Raw genomic sequence first — 19911 nt, 5'->3', positions numbered from 1 at the left:
CCAGCTGTATGTCTTGTGTGTGGAAATTAGCTGTAGTTTTATGACAAAGATGTGATGTTGCACTAAGTCTGTCTTCTCTGTTTTACTGTGAAGGAGCCTGAATTCCGGCTGGTTAGCTTCCTTCCAGACATACTGGCTTTGCAGAAAAAACTGGTGAAGAAGTTTCAGAATGTGCCTGATTTGATCTGTGGAACAATTAAAGATTTTATTGATAAACAACTATCTGGTAATTTCTATTTTACGTTACATTAGAAACAAAGTAGCTTGATTTATGAAGAGTTTGTAGACACATTTAAGTGTCACTTTCAAATTTTGCTGCTCCAGCTAAACAACATGTAACGTTTTGTGCTTCACTAGCATCTGTGAAGAACTGGTATGAGAAGTGCATTAAAATTTTCCTGAGTTCATGGAATCAGCTGCGGATGTCCTTGGCCACTTGTGAGTGTTACATGTCTACTATTTAGAGAACAACAGTTCGCTGAGCATCCTTACCCTCACACCTACAAACAGAGTCTAAGACTCCTACTCAGAGTTATAGAAAGTCATATGTAGTCAAGTGCTTGGTGTTGTGTGTGTCTGTGTAGATGAGGTGAATGTACCAGGAGATTATTGCAGTGTGGATCTTGATGAGGGCAGCGAACTGCAAGTGCTGATTCCTCGGAGGCAGGGAGCAGGGCTGTGTGCGACTGCGTTGCTCAGCTACCTGGTCTCTCTACATAACCAGCTGGTCGACGCAGCCAGCCAACACACAGGGGAGAAAAACAAGTACTGGATACTTTATTAGGATTCTATAGGATTTATACTTTACAACATGAATGATTTGTATACTCCCCTTGTGATAAATATAACAGCAGATTATACTGACTGGTTGTCCTCCTGCACAGTTACATGGTAAGCCTTACAGAAGTGAGTGACCTGCACGTGATCCGGTATGAGGTGGACAGAGACCTGCTCCCCCTGGTGCTGTCTAACTGCCAGTACAGCATGGAGCGTGGCCAGGAGACGCTGTCCGAATACGACCTCCCCAAGATCCAGCAACAGGTCTTCGCCCGCTTCTTACAAGGCAAACCCCACATCACACTGACTGTAAGTGAAAAGCAATAATATGTGATGAAGTCTTATTTAGATTCTGCTGCATTTTTGCAGACTGTATTATACAACTCCGATTCCAAAAAAGTTGGGACAAAGTACAAATTGTAAATAAAAACGGAATGCAATGATGTGGAAGTTTCAAAATTCCATATTTAATTCAGAATAGAACATAGATGACATATCAAATGTTTAAACTGAGAAAATGTATCATTTAAAGAGAAAAATTAGGTGATTTTAAATTTCATGACAACAACACATCTCAAAAAAGTTGGGACAAGGCCGTGTTTACCACTGTGAGACATCCCCTTTTCTCTTTACAACAGTCTGTAAACGTCTAGGGACTGAGGAGACAAGTTGCTCAAGTTTAGGAATAGGAATGTTAACCCATTCTTGTCTAATGTAGGATTCTAGTTGCTCAACTGTCTTAGGTCTTTTTTGTCGTATCTTCCATTTTATGATGCGCCAAATGTTTTCTATGGGTGAAAGATCTGGACTGCAGGCTGGCCAGTTCAGTACCCGGACCCTTCTTCTACGCAGCCATGATGCTGTAATTGATGCAGTATGTGGTTTGGCATTGTCATGTTGGAAAATGCAAGGTCTTCCCTGAAAGAGACGTCATCTGGATGGGAGCATATGTTGCTCTAGAACCTGGATATACCTTTCAGCATTGATGGTGTCTTTCCAGATGTGTAAGCTGCTCATGCCATCAGAGATGCAGGCTTCTGAACTGAGCGCTGATAACAACTTGGGTCGTCCTTCTCCTCTTTAGTCTGAATGACATGGTGTCCCTGATTTCCAAAAAGAACTTCAAATTTTGATTCGTCTGACCACAAAACAGTTTTCCACTTTGCCACAGCCCATTAAAAATGAGCCTTGGCCCAGAGAAGACGTCTGTGCTTCTGGATCATGTTTAGATATGGCTTCTTCTTTGAACTATAGAGTTTTAGCTGGCAGCGGTGGATGGCATGGTGAATTGTGTTCACAGATAATGTTCTCTGGAAATATTCCTGAGCCCATTTTGTGATTTCCAATACAGAAGCATGCCTTTATGTGATGCAGTGCCATCTATGTGCCCAAAGATCACGGGCACCCAGTATGGTTTTCCGGCCTTGACCCTTATGCACAGAGATTCTTCCAGATTCTCTGAATCTTTTGATGATATTATGCACTGTAGATGATGATATGTTCAAACTCTTTGCAATTTTACACTGTCAAACTCCTTTCTGATATTGCTCCACTATTTGTCGGAGCAGAATTAAGGGGGATTGGTGATCCTCTTCCCATCTTTACTTCTGAGAGCCGCTGCCACTCCAAGATGCTCTTTTTATACCCAGTCATGTTAATGACCTATTGCCAGTTGACCTAATGAGTTGCAATTTGGTCCTCCAGCTGTTCCTTTTTTGTACCTTTAACTTTTCCAGCCTCTTATTGCCCCTGTCACAGCTTTTTTGAGATGTGTTGCTGTCATGAAATTTCAAATGAGCCAATATTTGGCATGAAATTTCAAAATGTCTCACTTTCGACATTTGATATGTTGTCTATGTTCTATTGTGAATACAATATCAGTTTTTGAGATTTGTAAATTATTGCATTCCATTTTTATTTACAATTTGTACTTTGTCCCAACTTTTTTAGAATTGGGGTTGTACACTGATCAGCCATAAAATCAAAACCACCAACAGATGACATGAATAACATTGATTATCTTGTTATAGTGGCGCTTGTCAAGGGATGGGATATATTAGGCAGCAAGACAACAGTCAGTTCTCGAAGTTGATATGTTGGAAGCAGGAAAAATGGGCAAGTGTAAGGATCTAAGCGACTTTGACAAAGGCCAAGTTGTGATGACTAGATGACTGGGTCTGAGCATCTCCAAAATGGCACATCTTGTGGGGTGTTCCCAGTATGCAGTATTTAGTACCTACCAAAAGTGGTCCAAGGAAAGACAACCGGTGAACCAGCAATAGAGTTATGGGTGTCGACAGCTCACTGATTTGCATGGGGCACGAAGACTAGCCCATATGGTCCAATCCCATGGAAGATCTACTGTAGCACAAACTGCTGAAAAAGTTAATGCAGACACCTTTCTGTTTTAGCCAGCATTAATGTTTTCAGCAGTTTGTGCTACAGTAGCTCTTCTGCAGGATTGGACCATGTGGGCGAGCCTTCATGCCCCATACCAATCAGTGAGCCTTCGACACCCACAACCCTGTCGCTGGTTTACCGTTTGTCTTTCCTTGGGCCACTTTTGGTAGGTACGAACCACTGCATACCGGGAACACCCTACAAGATGCGCCATGCTCAGACCCAGTCATCTAGTCATCACAATCTGGCCCTTGTCAAAGTTGATCAGATCCTTACGCTTGCCTATTTTTCCTACTTCCAACACATCAACTTTGAGAATTGACTGTTCTCTTGCTACCTAGTATATTCCACCCCTTGACAGGTGCCAATGTAACAACATAATCGATGTAATCAACTTTACCCGTCAATAGTTTTCATGTTATGGCTGATTGGTGTAAAGAAGAGTAAAAACAATGGAGTACTGCATGTCATATTGTAATATATTAGAATTTTTTTTTTAATTATGTTGCAGTCACATCCAACAAGAATACAAACAGCAGAGTATTTATAACATATCACATTGTAATATATTGTCATTTTCATATATTTCATACATTTCATTCCATATCATATTTTTTATTACAGGGAATTCCCACTCTGATCAGCAGACAAGAACGCAATTATGAGAATATATTCAAAGACATAAGAGAAAAAGTTCCACAGGTAAGAAACACACATGGATTTCACTTCAGATCACTTTACAGTATTGGTCCTCAGCATATAAACTGATGTTAATCTTTTATCAAAATATATTTTATCATAATATATTGGCAGCACGGTGGTGTAGTGGTTAGCACTGTCGCCTCACTGCAAGAAGGTTCTGGGTTTGAGCCCAGTGGCCGACAGGGGGCTTTTCTGTGTGGAGTTTCCTCTGGGTGCTCCGGTTTGCCCCACAGTTCAAAGACATGCAGTTAGATTAACGTGGGGTGCCCTTGAGCAAGGTACCTAACCCCTAATTGCTCCCCGGGCGCTGTAGTATGGCTGCCCACTGCTCTGTGTGTGTGTGTTCACTGCTTCAGATGGGTTAAATGCAGAGGATGAATTTCACTGTGCTTGAGTGTGCATGTGACAAATAAAGGCTTCTTCTTCTTCTGTATAAAATCATTATCCTGCACACTTGCTACTAAAAGTATACAGATTATTTAAAAAGTTTTTTTCCCCATTTCTATGCAAATAAAGGCACTAATATTAGAGCTTTTGTGTGCATTTGTCAGGAACCCCTGACCTCTTTGAGTTCCTCTGGGCTGATATCAGATCTGCAGTCTCTCAGTGACGTCTGTGAGACCCTGTCAGCTGTGGAGATTGCTTTGGGCTTCCTGGCAATGACTGGAGGAGATGCGCACATGCCTCTGGAGGAGTACTTGGAGAAAAGACTGCACATGGGGAATCAGACTGCCCCTCATATCCTTAAGGTGAGTCAGTGCTTATAATAATCAATAACATGAAATTGAATTTAATACCACATAAGATGTGTGACAAGAAATCCACAATTCTTGTCAGTTCAGTGTTTTATCTGATCCACTGTTTTTTTTTTGTTTTTTTCCCATTATGGTGTTTGAAGACTCTGGGCAGATGTAGTCTGAAGCACTGTGTGGCCCTATGGCAACTCCTTACTTCACTCAAGTCTGAACATATGCTTCGCCTCAAGAGGGTAAGGAATCTTTTTTTTTTTTTTGCATAATATAAGATAATACAAAATCTCATAATCAGATATGTCATATATCGAATAATATATTTTCATTCATTTTCTCTTTCTACTCAGGATCCTTTCTTAGGAATCCCAGCAGAGTATCAGCAGGCACTAGGGGAAAAGGAGAAAAAGCTACTAATCAACTTCTTGTCTAAGAGTTCTGTGGATGTGTGGCTTCTTGAAATGCACGAGTTTCTGTTGCTGAACCTGAAAAGCCAGAGAGCAACTGACACCTTCATACATTCCTGGAGGTGAGAACATTAGCTGAATCTAGTACCCCATTTCCACTCACAGTGAAAACTGTAACTTTTCCATTATGGGAATGGGAGCGAAACAACAAAGTCCAAATGTTAATCGGTGACCTAATAACATTTACGCAAATCTTTTGTCATGGCTCCAGTGGGAATCGGAGCCATCAGATTTATGTGTTGTGACTGGTTGTGATGTTGCTGCCGGTAACGTAAATGATGATGTAGTGATATTGCGACAACACTATTCATACTGCCTCAATGTAAAGCAACAGGCGGCAAACTCAAAATAACAAGCAAAGAAGACATCGACAGATACAGTGGCACCATTGTCTCCGTGTGGGAAACATTTCAAGCGAACCATATACTGTGTAAATCTTGTTTTTCTTGTACATGTTTTTCAAACCTATGATTAAGTTTAATTGTTAAACGACGCAGAATATGGCATCAACAACAGTAACCAATAATAAAATAAGAGTTATAACAATATAATTTAATAAGTTATGTGAACAGGGATACTCTCTCTCTCTCTCTTTCTCTCTCTCATGAACGGGATTCTGACAGTTCCACTTAATATTTGTATCATGGTTAAGGCATGGAGATGGATGCAAGTGCAGAAACCTTTTATTGACACAGGATAGACAAAGCAACAAAAAACACCAGGCATGAAAACACGGCAGTAGAAGTGAGGTGAACCACTAACAGAAGGTTTAAGTAAGGCGAGTAATAAGTGTCCAAAGTGAAAGTAGGTGTATGTGCTTAATGTTGTCTATAAGCAGGGTGTGTAGTTCAACAGGTAATGCTTGCATGCTTGAGCGAGTCAGTGGATATGATGGTCCCACTCTATAAGCAAAAATGTTATAAATAGCTTTTGCTTGAACAACCCAAATGTTCAGAAACAGGAAGGCAACTCTCTCAACAGAGACACGATTCAGTTTGTCTCAAGCTATGTTGCTAACTAGCTGTGTCTCAGCTTGGGTTTTTCATAACAATGGACTTGCCGCCTCCTGAATTACCGTATATGTCATATCTGGTCGTGTCATAACATTCTGTGAAATACAGTCAGGTGGGAATACGCAATGTCCGTAACTTTTCTGTTATGGAAGACTGAGTGGGAATGAAAATTTCTTATCTATTCCATGTTGTTTTTACCTCATACATTAATAGATTTTGTATGTGAAAGGGGCTTAAAAGACATCAACTATCAGGTTTTTTTTTGGATGTTTGCTAAACTCATTCTTTCTTTTTTATCAGCATTAAAGATACTCTGGCCTCCTACATGGAGCGCAAAGATCTTGATGTTCCTCTAGATGTGGAGGAAGCCTTCCCAGACGAGATCCAGTTGTCCCAGCTGGTGGAGACCTGGAAGTACAGTGTGACCAACAAACAACAAAGATAAAGCACGAAAGGGTGCAATGATATTCCATTCAAGCATGACTATTAGGACAATCTTTCACACTGTGTTCACACTTAATAAATTTTATTATTATTATGAGCACATATTACTTTTCATTTTGTTAATATTTTCCATTCAGGAAAGCTCAGGGAATTGTGAATGGTTTTTTTTTTCCATTTTAGTTTTTCAAAAGATTTTTTTAATCTATTGATAAAAAAACAATTAATTAAAGGGATTAATCAGATTTCATTTCATCAGACTTACTATAAACCAGGTTTGTTACTCTAACTTATTATTTTAGTGATTTAAGTAATTGCAACTGGAAAAGAGAGGGTGTTTTTCAATGTTTGTTCTCCCCCCAAGACATGTTAATTTGTTATATTTTAAGATTGAATGAACATTTAATGAGATTTATTGTTAATCAGAATAATACGTACTTGGAGAAATCTTGAAGACATGGTAACTTTTTTTTTTTTGATGCGCTTATACCACTGGATGGAGCTGTGGGCCATTTTACTTTTCCTGAGCCCAAATCTGAAGTGTACCATTCCAAATTAATGGGTCCATTTACTATTTGTTCACCTGGTGTCATATAACCAAATTTTTCCAATTAATGTAACTCCTGTTATCCTGACCGTTCCAAAGCAATCAGCTGAGTTATATTTTCTTCATATAAGTAATGCAAATAAAATGTATGCATAATTAAATCTTACCTTCTTGTCACTTACTGAATCTGAAGATCTGTTTAAGTGTTTAACCCTGTTACACTCTTGCTGCAGCCTTAAAAGCAGAAAGGCAAAAAACAAGAGTCAGTCTCACAGATTACCTGAAGCCACTCAAACCAGTCCTATGCTGTACACTGTCCTTTTATCCATGGTTTTCTACCGAGCCTGATGAGTCACGACACAACCCCAAAAAAGCCTGTGATTTTCACCTCAGTCCACATTATCGGGAGTGTTATTTATCAGCCCTGCACGAGTCTCTCACTTATCTTTGTGGACTACAGTAACTCTGCTGTCAACAGCCAATGATAAACCTTTATTATAATTTATTATAATCGCCGGCTGTTGATTGCAGAGTTACTGTATTATAATTTATGTATTATAATGAAGGGCGGCATCGTGGTGTAGTGGTTAGCACTGTTGCCTCACAGCAAGAAGGTTCTGGGTTTGAGCCCAGTGGCTGACGGGGGCCTTTCTGTGTGGAGTTTGCATGTTCTCCCCATGTCTGCTTGGGTTTCCTCTGGGTGCTCCGGTTTCCCAAGACAGGTTGATTGGTGGCTCTAAATTGATTGTGAGTGGTTGTTTGTCTCTATGTGTCAGCCCTGCAATGATCTGGTGACTTGTCCAGGGTGTACCCTGCCTCTCACCCATAGTCAGCTGGGATAGGCTCCAGCTTGCCCACGACCCTGCGCAGGATAAGCGGTTACAGATAATGGATGGATGGATTACAATGCACCTTTGTTATGCCTGTTTTTCCTGTTCACATGTGTTACCTTTCTGTCCCCATGAACACCACCTTCAGTTACAATACTTAGTTAAAATGTAGTGTAATTTTCCAGGTTATAAAATTGCTCACTTTTTGTCACATTGTCCTCATATTTGTGAAAATGTCAGTATTCTAACTGAAGTATTTACTTGATTGTAATATTAGGGTTCTATGAAATGAGATACCAATAATACAGTGGTGCTTGAAAGTTTGTGAACCCTTTAGAATTTTCTATATTTCTGCATAAATATGACCTAAAACATCATCAGATTTTCACACAAGTCCTAAAAGTAGATAAAGAGAACCCAGTTAAACAAATGAGACAAAAATATTATACTTGGTCATTTATTTATTGAGGAAAATGATCCAATATTACAAATCTGTGAGTGGCAAAAGTATGTGAACCTTTGCTTTCAGTATCTGGTGTGACCCCCTTGTGCAGCAATGACTGCAAGTAAACATTTCCGGTAACTGTTGATCAGTCCTGCACACCGGCTTGGAGGAATTTTAGCCCATTCCTCCATACAGAACAGCTTCAACTCTGGGATGTTGGTGGGTTTCCTCACATGAACTGCTCGCTGCAGGTCCTTCCACAACATTTCAGTTGGATTAAGGTCAGGACTTTAACTTGGCCATTCCAAAACATTAACTTTATTCTTCTTTAACCATTCTTTGGTAGAATGACTTGTGTGCTTAGGGTCGTTGTTTTGCTGCATGACCCACCTTCTCTTGAGATTCAGTTCATGGACAGATGTCCTGACATTTTCCTTTAGAATTCGCTGGTATAATTCAGAATTCATTGTTCCATCAATGATGGCAAGCCGTCCTGACCCAGATGCAGCAAAACAGGCCCAAACCATGATACTACCACCACCATGTTTCACAGTTGAGATAAGGTTCTTATGCTGGAATGCAGTCTTTTCCTTCTCCAAACATAACGCTTCTCATTTAAACCCAAAAGTTCTATTTTGGTCTCATCCATCCACAAAACATTTTTCCAATAGCCTTCTGGCTTGTCCACGTGATCTTTAGCAAACTGCAGACAAGCAGCAGTGTTCTTTTTGGAGAGCAGTGGCTTTCTCCTTGCAACCCTGCCATGCACACCATTGTTGTTCAGTGTTCTCCTGATGGTGGACTCATGAACATTAACATTAGCCAATGTGAGAGAGGCCTTCAGTTGCTTAGAAGTTACCCTGGGGTCCTTAGTGACCTTGCCGACTATTACACGCCTTGCTCTTGGAGTGATATTTGTTGGTCGACCACTCCTGGGGAGGGTAACAATGGTGTTGAATTTCCTCCATTTGTACACAATCTGTCTGACTGTGGATTGGTGGAGTCCAAACTCTTTAGAGATGGTTCTGTAACCTTTTCCAGCCTGATGAGCAACAGCAATGCCTTTTCTGAGGTCCTCAGAAATCTCCTTTGTTCGTGCCATGATACACTTCCACAAACATGTGTTGTGAAGATCAGACTTTGATAGATCCCTGTTCTTTAAATAAAACAGGGTGCCCAGTCACACCTGATTGCCATCCCATTGATTGGAAACACCTAACTCTAATTTCACCTTCAAATTAACTGCTAATCCTAGAGGTTCACATACTTTTGCCACTCTCAGATATGTAATATTGGATCATTTTCCTCAATAAATAAATGACCAAGTATACTATTTTTGTCTCCTTTGTTTAACCGGGTTCTCTTTATCTACTTTTAGGACTTGTGTGAAAATCTGATGATGTTTTAGGTCATATTTATGCAGAAATATAGAAAATTCTAAAGGGTTCACAAACTTTCAAGCACCACTGTAAATATCTGTTGTGTTATTTTTGGTAATATAGAATGAATTCTGGAATTCTACAAATGAGAATTCAGTAATTAAGGAGTTGCTATTCCTAAAGCAGGGATGAGATTATTTACTTTCTTTAGATGCATCTGAAATAATCATGTAGAAAGAAGATGCAATCATTTCAATCATGTGTAATTCGTCAACCTTGGCCTGATTAGAGATCTTTGATTGCAATAGTCTCTTCCTTCTCCCAAAGAGTGTGTGTGTGTGTGTGTGTGTGTGTGTGTGTGTGTGTGTGTGTGTGTGTTTTCCTCTTTAGCTATCTACAGTGCCTTGCAAAAGTATTCATACCCCTTGAACTTTTTCACATTTTTCCACCTTACAACCACGAACTTAAAAGTTTTTTATTGAGATTTTATGTGATAGACCAACACAGAGTAGCACATAATTGTGAAGTGAAACAAAAATGATAAATGGTCTTCAAAATTTTAAACAAATAAAAATCTGAAAAATGTGGTGTGCATTAGTATTCAGCCCCCTGTACTCTGATACCTCTAAATACAATCCAGTGCAATCAATTGCCTTCAGAAGTCATCTAATTAGTTAATAGAGTCCTACTGTGTGTAATTTACTCTCAGCATAAAGACACTTGTTCTGTGAAGGCCTCAGTGGTTTGTTAGAGCACACTGAAGAACAAACAGCATCATGAAGACCAGACAGGTCAGGGATAAAGTTCTGGAGAAGTTTAAAGCAGGGTTAGGTTACAAAAAAATGTCCCATGCTCTGAACATCTCAAGAAGCACTGTTCAATCCATCATTCAAAAATGGAAAAAGTATGGCACAACTGCAAACCTACCAAGACATGGCCGTCCACCTAAACTGACAGAGCGAGCAAGGAGAGCACTGTTCAGAGAAGCAGCCAAGAGGCCCATGATCACTCTGGAGGAGCTGCAGAAATCCACAGCTCAGGTGGGAGAATCTGTGCACAGGACAACTACGGTATAAGTTGTACACTCCACAAATCTGGCCTTTTTGGAAGAGTGGCAAGAAGAAAGCCATTGTTGAAAGACAGGCATAAGAAGCTATGTAGGGGACACAGCAAACATGTGGAAGAAGGTGCTTTGGTCAGATGAGACCAAAGTTAAACTTTTTGGCCTAAATGCAAAGCGCTATGTGTGGCAGAAAACTAACACTGTTCATCACCCTGCACACACCATCCCCACTGTGAAACATGGTGGTGGCAGCATCATGCTATGGGGATGCTTTTCTTCAGCAGGGACAGGGAAGCTGGTCAGAGTTGATGGGAAGATGGATGGAGCTAAATACAGGGCAATCCTGGAAGAAAACCTGTTGGAGGCTGCAAAAGACTTGAGACTGGGAAGGAGATTCACCTTCCAGCAAGACAATGACCCTAAACATACAGCCAGAGCTACAATGGAATGGTTTAGATCAAAGAATATTCATGTGTTAGAATACTGAATACTAATGCACATCACATTTTTCAGATTTTTATTTGTTTAAAATTTTGAAGACCATTTATCATTTTCGTTTCACTTCACAATTATGTGCTACTCTGTGTTGGTCTATCACATAAAATCTCAATAAAAAACTTTTAAGTTCATGGTTGTAAGGTGGAAAAGTGTGAAAAAGTTCAAGGGGTATGAATACTTTTGCAAGGCACTGTATATGTCATCAGTGGGATCATGATTTTAGATTTCCTTTAGCAATCAGTACCTTATGAGTATAACCAGTTGCCTTTCCTTTTGCCTCTTTAAATTAAAAGGTCATTTTGGCTCCTGCTCCTGGATGTCACATTCTGTCCCCGTTGAAAAATAAGCTTATTATTACCCTTATAAATAAAAAAGGTTTTCTTAAGAGAAGCAAGATTAAGTATACCGTTGACACTTTTATTCACATCGCAGAGATTTGACAGCTACAACATTAATCAGTAGATTTTTGCAGCACCTCTTTATTTCCAGTAGTTAGGAGTTAGTCTTAAAACACATTACAAACAAATAAAAAAAAATTTAAACCAAAGCACTGTCTGTGACTAATGGCATGCATAAAGTTTGTTAAAGCCACACTGCCATCTGTTCAGATTACTGTGATTAGATGTCTCAGAGGTTGATTTTATACAACCCCGATTCCAAAAAAGTTGGGACAAAGTACAAATTGTAAATAAAAATGGAATGCAATGATGTGGAAGTTTCAAAATTTCATTTTTTATTCAGAATAGAACATAGATGACATATCAAATGTTTAAACTGAGAAAATGCATCATTTAAAGAGAAAAATTCGGTGATTTTAAATTTCATGACAACAACACATCTCAAAAAAGTTGGGACAAGGCCATGTTTACCACTGTGAGACATCCCTTTTTCTCTTTACAACAGTCTGTAAACGTCTGGGGACTGAGGAGACAAGTTGTTCAAGTTTAGGGATAGGAATGTTAACCCATTCTTGTCTAATGTAGGATTCTAGTTGTTCAACTGTCTTAGGTCTTTTTTGTCGTATCTTCCATTTTATGATGCGCCAAATGTTTTCTATGGGTGAAAGATCTGGACTGCAGGCTGGCCAGTTCAGTACCCGGACCCTTCTTCTACGCAGCCATGATGCTGTAATTGATGCAGTATGTGGTTTGGCATTGTCATGTTGGAAAATGCAAGGTCTTCCCTGAAAGAGACGTTGTCTGGATGGGAGCATATGTTGCTCTAGAACCTGGATATACCTTTCAGCATTGATGGTGTCTTTCCAGATGTGTAAGCTGCCCATGCCATCAGAGATGCAGGCTTCTGAACTGAGCGCTGATAACAACTTGGATCGTCCTTCTCCTCTTTAGTCCGAATGACATGGCGTCCCTGATTTCCATAAAGAACTTCAAATTTTGATTCGTCTGACCACAGAACAGTTTTCCACTTTGCCACAGTCCATTTTAAATGAGCCTTGGCCCAGAGAAGACGTCTGCGCTTCTGGATCATGTTTAGATACGGCTTCTTCTTTGAACTATAGAGTTTTAGCTGGCAACGGCGGATGGCATGGTGAATTGTGTTCACAGATAATGTTCTCTGGAAATATTCCTGAGCCCATTTTGTGATTTCCAATACAGAAGCATGCCTGTAATCTGTGGTTGCATGTGATGCAGTGCCGTCTATGTGCCCAAAGATCACGGGCACGCAGTATGGTTTTCCGGCCTTGACCCTTATGCACAGAGATTCTTCCAGATTCTCTTAATCTTTTGATATTATGCACTGTAGATGATGATATGTTCAAACTCTTTGCAATTTTACACTGTTAAACTCCTTTCTGATATTGCTCCACTATTTGTCGGCGCAGAATTAGGTGGATTGGTGATCCTCTTCCCATCTTTACTTCTGAGAGCCGCTGCCACTCCAAGATGCTCTTTTTATACCCAGTCATGTTAATGACCTATTGCCAATTGACCTAATGAGTTGCAATTTGGTCCTCCAGTTGTTCCTTTTTTGTACCTTTAACTTTTCCAGCCTCTTATTGCCCCTGTCCCAACTTTTTTGAGATGTGTTGCTGTCATGAAATTTCAAATGAGCCAATATTTGGCATGAAATTTCAAAATGTCTCACTTTCGACATTTGATATGTTGTCTATATTCTATTGTGAATACAATATCAGTTTTTGAGATTTGTAAATTATTGTATTCCGTTTTTATTTACAATTTGTACTTTGTCCCAACTTTTTTGGAATTGGGGTTGTATTTAACATGCCAGCGATCACATGGTCAGTGATAATCACTTTAAATCATCTTTATTTTAATGCTCTTATTAAAAACATTACAATACATTTATTAATCATCTCCATATGAATGGCATTGTGGGTGCAATTGGTCTTGAGTGATCAATCTCATTAAATCAGTCTCATTAATAATACCATTAATTTTGGTGCTTAATAAATTACCAAACAGCTAAATTATGGTATATTTCAAATTATTATGATCACTACCAATGCAGCAATAATGTATTACTTACCGTACTACATGGACAGCCAATAGCACTCATATACACCTTGGATAAAGGCAATTTGGAGGTCTTTGAGATTGTGTGACTTCAGGATATATCAGCAAAAACAATCACAGTTTCAGAATAATTTAATTTATTATAACAATGATAAAAATTAGTAATAGCAGTTGAATACATTCAAATGGTCATCAGTGATATATGTGTGTGTGTGTGTTTGTTGGAATGTGTGTGTGTGTCTATGTGTGTGTGTGTATTAGGGGTTGGAATGTTATCTGAGATGTGGGGGGAAGGTGGAGATCCCACCTCGTGGTGGAGACAAAGAATTAGCACGTAGCTTGAGACAAAGGGATTAGCCTTGGTTGCTAGCTAACCCACTAGCTTATAACATTACTAAATCCTCTGAAATCTTGATGAAGTCAAAATATGTGTAATAATGAAATTAAAGGTGTTAGAAAGGATAGCAAAAAGCATGCAACAGCCTATCTGTTAACAATTGAGAGGACACATAGAACAATGATCAATTCAACACTCTGAGTGTCTACAGTGTGCACAATTAAACAGTTCCTGAGTTTAAATTCACACTACTTCATAAAGCTAATTCCTAAGACTAGTTTTTGCCCAAAATGCCAGTCTTACTTCCAGTATCTTGCTTCTATGCAAGAATGCAAAGATGTTCCGAAACTTCTGGAGTTCACAGAGGTCGTGGAGGCTTCTGTAAAAGCGCAGAGAATTTTTTGGTCCGAACTTCAGCGTTCGTGAGGAAAAGTCTCTGATCAAACAATGTACACAGCGATTAAGTCAGAAGGAATCCGGTCACTTCTAACTTTTAATTAACTGCTTTGGGCTGCAGTCGTAATGTTACTTATACTGAACTAATAAAAACTGGTTGTAACTCAATCTGAGTGAGATGGCGCGATTTAAGTAGTTTTACCGTGGCCAGTGGTAAACGAAAACGCGCTGAATCTTCTTTCTTGCCAGGCAGAAGTCGTGATTTTGGACGGTCCGGTGGGAGAGTGCCTCTTTATGTCTGTGTGACCCAAGTCACATCCGCGCCAAAGAGACTGAACTGGAAGTTTCCAGGTCACTTATAGAGTCATGGAGGAAGTAACGTAGGTGATCCCGCCCAGCCGTGACGTAGGCCATCGCGGAAGTTGGTTGATGGGATCTGTAGTTCTAAAAGAGACGGGCTGTACCTACAGCATGGAGCCACTATTTCATAGACGGTGGTTATTCTGTGATTATGTGAAGCATTAGAATAGTGAATGTGAGTGAGAATGGTGGTATAAATGTGAGTAATGACCCTCTCTGAACATTTTACCTTTTGCATCCAGAGCGATCAGAATCAGTATTCAGACTGACACGTTTTTCATTAGACATGCACAGTTTAATCCATTGCGAGGTATTCGAAAATGGCAAGACACTGCCTTTGATAAAACATCGCTCTGATTTTGCATTAAATTGGATGATGGGAAAACATGGGCCAAAGAGAAAAAAGTAAATAATAATAATTTCATCTCATCTCATTATCTGTAGCCACTTTATCCTGTTCTACAGGGTCGCAGGCAAGCTGGAGCCTATCCCAGCTGACTCTGGGCGAGAGGCGGGGTATACCCTGGACAAGTCGCCAGGTCATCACAGGGCTGACACAATAATAATAATAATAATAATAATAATAATAAAATCAGTTGTACCTTTGTGATTTAACAGTAAACAGGTTTAATTACAAAATATGCTTTATGTTTATATTTGAAACAGCTAATACTTGATACAGTCCAAGCATACAGATGAGCAGTTGAGCATTATGGGCCATTGCTCAAGCACTCGTAAGTCTGGTTCCGTGGCAGTTTTAAAACTTGAACTCTTAACCTTCAAATTCCTAGCTAAGGAACATAAGCACTGAGACATCCTTGCCAAATGTCAAGCAAAATACTTAACAAAATGATTTTATTAAATAAATTTTTTTTGAGCTCTCTTGGAAAACTTGTTGAAGAGCTCTCTTGGGCACTGTGGTTTACACAATAGTGGTGATATACCGTACATTATCCTCTTCACTAACAGTTTAAACAGATATGACCTGAAGTTAATTCCATACTGTATATTCATCTGAAATTATCCAGTTCAAAACAACTAGTACTGGGGCAACATAGTGCAGGCTATTTTGAAGCTTTTCCAATCAAAGCTACTGATAGGGTTCATTTGAAAAGTGAATTTTATGTCGCCTGCAATGTTCCACAAGCTGTCCATGTCTTCTCAGTGAATGACAGAACGATTTTCCAAAGTTTACATAGGCGATAACTGAAAGCAATACATCCTTATCAGTATCATTTCATTTTTATCACATTGCCGCCCTCATCTTTCTTGTTTCCTCAATGTTTCTCAAAGATGTTCATGTTTAAAACAATGCTAAGCATCATAGGGGTCATAAAACATTTTATGACACTTCTAAATGCTTAACCAAATACATTTCTGATGGTCTAAAAGAGTATATGCTTGCTGTTTATATAGGTGTCTGTGTACTGGTGTCAGGCAGCTCTAATTAGCTAAACACAGGAATACATTCAAGAGCACTTCAAAAACCAAAGTAGCAATAGGATCTCTGCATTCTTAAGATTTCACAGAGTGAATGCTTAGCCCTTTATGATTAATCGCCAAATCCAATGATTAAACAATCAAAATATCGCCTAGTTCCATGTCTTCTTCATAGTGCTAAGGTACATCAGAATTAACAACAATAGAGACAATAAGCCATATTGCACCCACAATCTTTTCACAATTTTTATAGCCTAAATATTGAATGCTAGGTAAATAGACAACTTAATTTAATATAAGTGAATTAATTCAGGGCGGCACGGTGGTGTAGTGGTTAGCGCTGTCGCCTCACAGCAAGAAGGTCCGGGTTCGAGCCCCGTGGCTGGCGAAGGCTTTTCTGTGTGGAGTTTGCATGTTCTCCCCATGTCCGTGTGGGTTTCCTCCGGGTGCTCCGGTTTCCCCCACAGTCCAAAGACATGCAGGTTAGGTTAACTGGTGACTCTAAATTGACCGTAGGTGTGAGTGTGAATGGTTGTCTGTGTCTATATGTCGGCCCTGTGATGACCTGGCGACTTGTCCAGGGTGTACCATGCCTTTCACCCGTAGTCAGCTGGGATAGGCTCCAGCTTGCCTGCGACCCTGTAGAACAGGATAAAGCGGCTAGAGATAATGAGATGAGATGAATTAATTCACTTTATACCAGAAATTGAGACTGAATTTAAAAATGTTCAACCCTCCTTTGGAAATGGACAGACAATCTACAGCAAGTAAACAATCCAGCCCATCAAAAAGCTGTATTGATTATGGTTGACTAGCAACACATTGTTGGTAAACTGGCCCTGGTGGTGCAAATAACACGTTCTTGCTGGGGTTTTTTTTTAGCCCAGTAAGGTCTTTTTCAGTGGACAGGGCAATTACCCAGAATAGGGAGGGATGTGTGGGATGGTCTGTCACATTTCAATAAAATATTGCTCATAACTAGAACTGTGTGGGATGAGATTTTAAAAAATATTAAAGTCAAAGAGATTAAGGAGTTTCTTTCTGTCCCTCCCAGTCTGTCCTCCTCTGTCATCTCTAAAGCCATCAAATCTCTTCTTTATTATGTCCATTATTATACATCTATAAAATCTCAGCTTAGCTGAAAGGACCATAAGGCACCAGAGCTCTCTGTCTCTTTACCTATGGTTTATTTGTCATTTTGTATATTGTACCATTACTGGGTCATATTTACAGTTCATATTTGGTTTAGCTGGTCATCAGTACTCTTTGTAAGCATAATTGGAAATAGATTCTATTAATTTATCAGTTAGCCACTTGACAAAGTCAGTTTTACTAAAAGTCATGTTTTGTGTAATGCCATCATAGAAGACATGTGAACGAATAACCGGGTTAATGCAGGCATAACGTGCAGAGTATGAAATAGTAAAAGGCAAAGAAAAGTATGACCTTTTGAGACCCTATGAACAGAAAATAGGAAATAGGGATAAATAAAAATTGCCATATTTAAAGACAGACTAATGCAAGAAGCATTAGCCTGGGGATAAACAGGGGAGTATATCTGACAGTTTTTAATGAGCCCATAAACAAGGAGCTAGTGCTGGGGAAAATGATCAGAAAGTGCCATGGTGGAGCCTTCTAGAGACTCCTTGACAATTTTTTTTTTACTTGAAAGCATGGGTTTGACCATTAAATTAGGCCACTGTGTTCTATATAATACTCATGCCTGGCTCTGTCCTGTGGATCAAATAGTGCCTCTGTAATGGTGCACAGCTGTGATGATGCTGCCGCTATTATATACAGCCCTCTCGGACCATTGTTCAGTTCTCCTTGAAGTGATAATATTACCAGTGAAGTGGTAATCAGTTATATAACCAAGCGTAATTAGATGCTGCTGCTGCATTCACATTACCGCAAATGGACACAATAATTTTATACATAAATCAATTGATAAGACTGCTAAGTCTCTTTGTCATTCTACTTCATCTTAGTCTTCCTTTGTCTGTCTTATCTCCAAGAGCAGTAGAGGCTCCATGAAAGACACCCACATACTGCACATACTAATTCCACCCAAGTAGGTGCTGCAACTCAAGCTGAGCTTAGACAATTCAACTTCAAAAACAATATGGTGTGTGTACACTGTTAAGATGTGGTGTAAACATGTGAAAGCATACTGCATCTACCAAAACTCAACAACAATGGAACTATAGGCTTAGCAGACGCCTTGGTTTCCAGTGGGTGGCTGGTTGGCTGGCATGGCCAATACCAGACGGGGTGACAGGTGGAGCCAGGCACCCACTGAGGTCTGTAGGCGAGGTTCTGATAGATGCTAAAACCTGTTCCTCTTTGCCCAGCCTGCCAGTGGTATCACTGAGTCACTGGGGAGGAGGAGAATCACAGCAAGCAGAGACATATGGCATCTATTCTCTGATGAGCACTCCTGTCCCTTCTTCTCTCTTCTCATCCTTTATGTATTATGTTATTGACCGTTAATCCAATTAAGCCACTCATAAGGCGTTGCCTAGGATCTCTTCATGGAATCAACTCATATGCACTCATTAATGAGGAAAAGCATAACCATCAAGCTCTGCAAATTCATAGCAAAGCAAACCCTGGAAACTATAAACCAACTAACTGACTATAAATCTCACAATCATTGTTGATGTCTAGTCCCCCACTTGTTTCTCTCTCTCTCTATCATACTTAGAATATCCATTATGAGCATTATTTCATTTCTCTCAGATTATTGCACTCTCCCTCCTCTGCCTCCTACTCTACTGACTTCATATTACATCAGAGAGGACAGGAGAACACACAAGTACGCAAGCAAGATATAAAGATGTTGCTGATATTGGCAAAGATGTACATAGTGGGTTGTGCATACAATACAGTGAAACACTGAATAGTCTGCACCACAGTGATTAAAAAAACAACAAGCCTGTTTTATACTATTTTCTAGTGATTTTTTTAAAAGATCTATTTTAAAAATGTTAGGTTAAATATGAGATATTGATCTTGCTGTGTTTGGCAACGGTATTTAAATACAGTGGGGGTTTTTTCAGTCTAACTTTTAGAGTCAATATTAATGACTCATTGTGATTCACATTCAACCATTTCCATATTTACAATTCCCTTACTCACTAATGTGCACTGAGGTCAAAGAATGCGCAAGTGAAGTCATATTCAGAATAAAAATGAATGGGTCAGTTTTACAAATTCATATCCAATTGCATTTTACTATTTTTTCATGAGTCATAAAGGTCAAAATATGCCAAATTGTATTTAATCCATATATTATACTCACAGACAGACGTGCTCCTATACTCATACTCACATTCAATTATATCATCAAATATAGGGGGTAAAAGTCATAATATTACCAATATGAAATTATTTGAATCTCAGACAAAGGACTGACAAAACAGGAGCAAATTAAGTTCCAGACACGGAGACAGAGGAGGAGACAGTTCATAATACATAGATATGGATAACATAGTATGGACAAAAATTCGATGATATGATGAAACACAGTGCTGTCTGAATCAGTTTTTTTCTATTAAGGAAAAGAGAACGTA

The 19911-nt window shown here is 39.4% G+C and overlaps 1 protein-coding gene across 1 annotated transcript in view; it reads left to right on the top strand.

Moving 5' to 3' along the window:
• Nucleotides 1-7257, top strand: part of LOC132898294 (E3 ubiquitin-protein ligase rnf213-alpha-like) — a 75680-nt gene extending 68423 nt beyond the window's left edge. The window contains exons 58-66 of the mRNA XM_060939804.1: nucleotides 94-226; nucleotides 358-438; nucleotides 585-765; nucleotides 885-1086; nucleotides 3802-3879; nucleotides 4431-4628; nucleotides 4778-4867; nucleotides 4979-5157; nucleotides 6409-7257. Of these exons, the coding sequence (XP_060795787.1) occupies nucleotides 94-226; nucleotides 358-438; nucleotides 585-765; nucleotides 885-1086; nucleotides 3802-3879; nucleotides 4431-4628; nucleotides 4778-4867; nucleotides 4979-5157; nucleotides 6409-6553 (1287 nt within the window). The 3' untranslated portion in view covers nucleotides 6554-7257. The remainder of the gene's footprint in view (nucleotides 1-93; nucleotides 227-357; nucleotides 439-584; nucleotides 766-884; nucleotides 1087-3801; nucleotides 3880-4430; nucleotides 4629-4777; nucleotides 4868-4978; nucleotides 5158-6408) is intronic.
• The last annotated feature ends 12654 nt before the right edge of the window (nucleotides 7258-19911 follow it).

The sequence above is a fragment of the Neoarius graeffei genome, chromosome 14 (assembly GCF_027579695.1).
Source record: "Neoarius graeffei isolate fNeoGra1 chromosome 14, fNeoGra1.pri, whole genome shotgun sequence".
NCBI lineage: Eukaryota > Metazoa > Chordata > Actinopteri > Siluriformes > Ariidae > Neoarius > Neoarius graeffei.
Note: the sequence above shows the minus strand (reverse complement) of the source record. Positions and strands in the feature narration are given on the sequence as shown.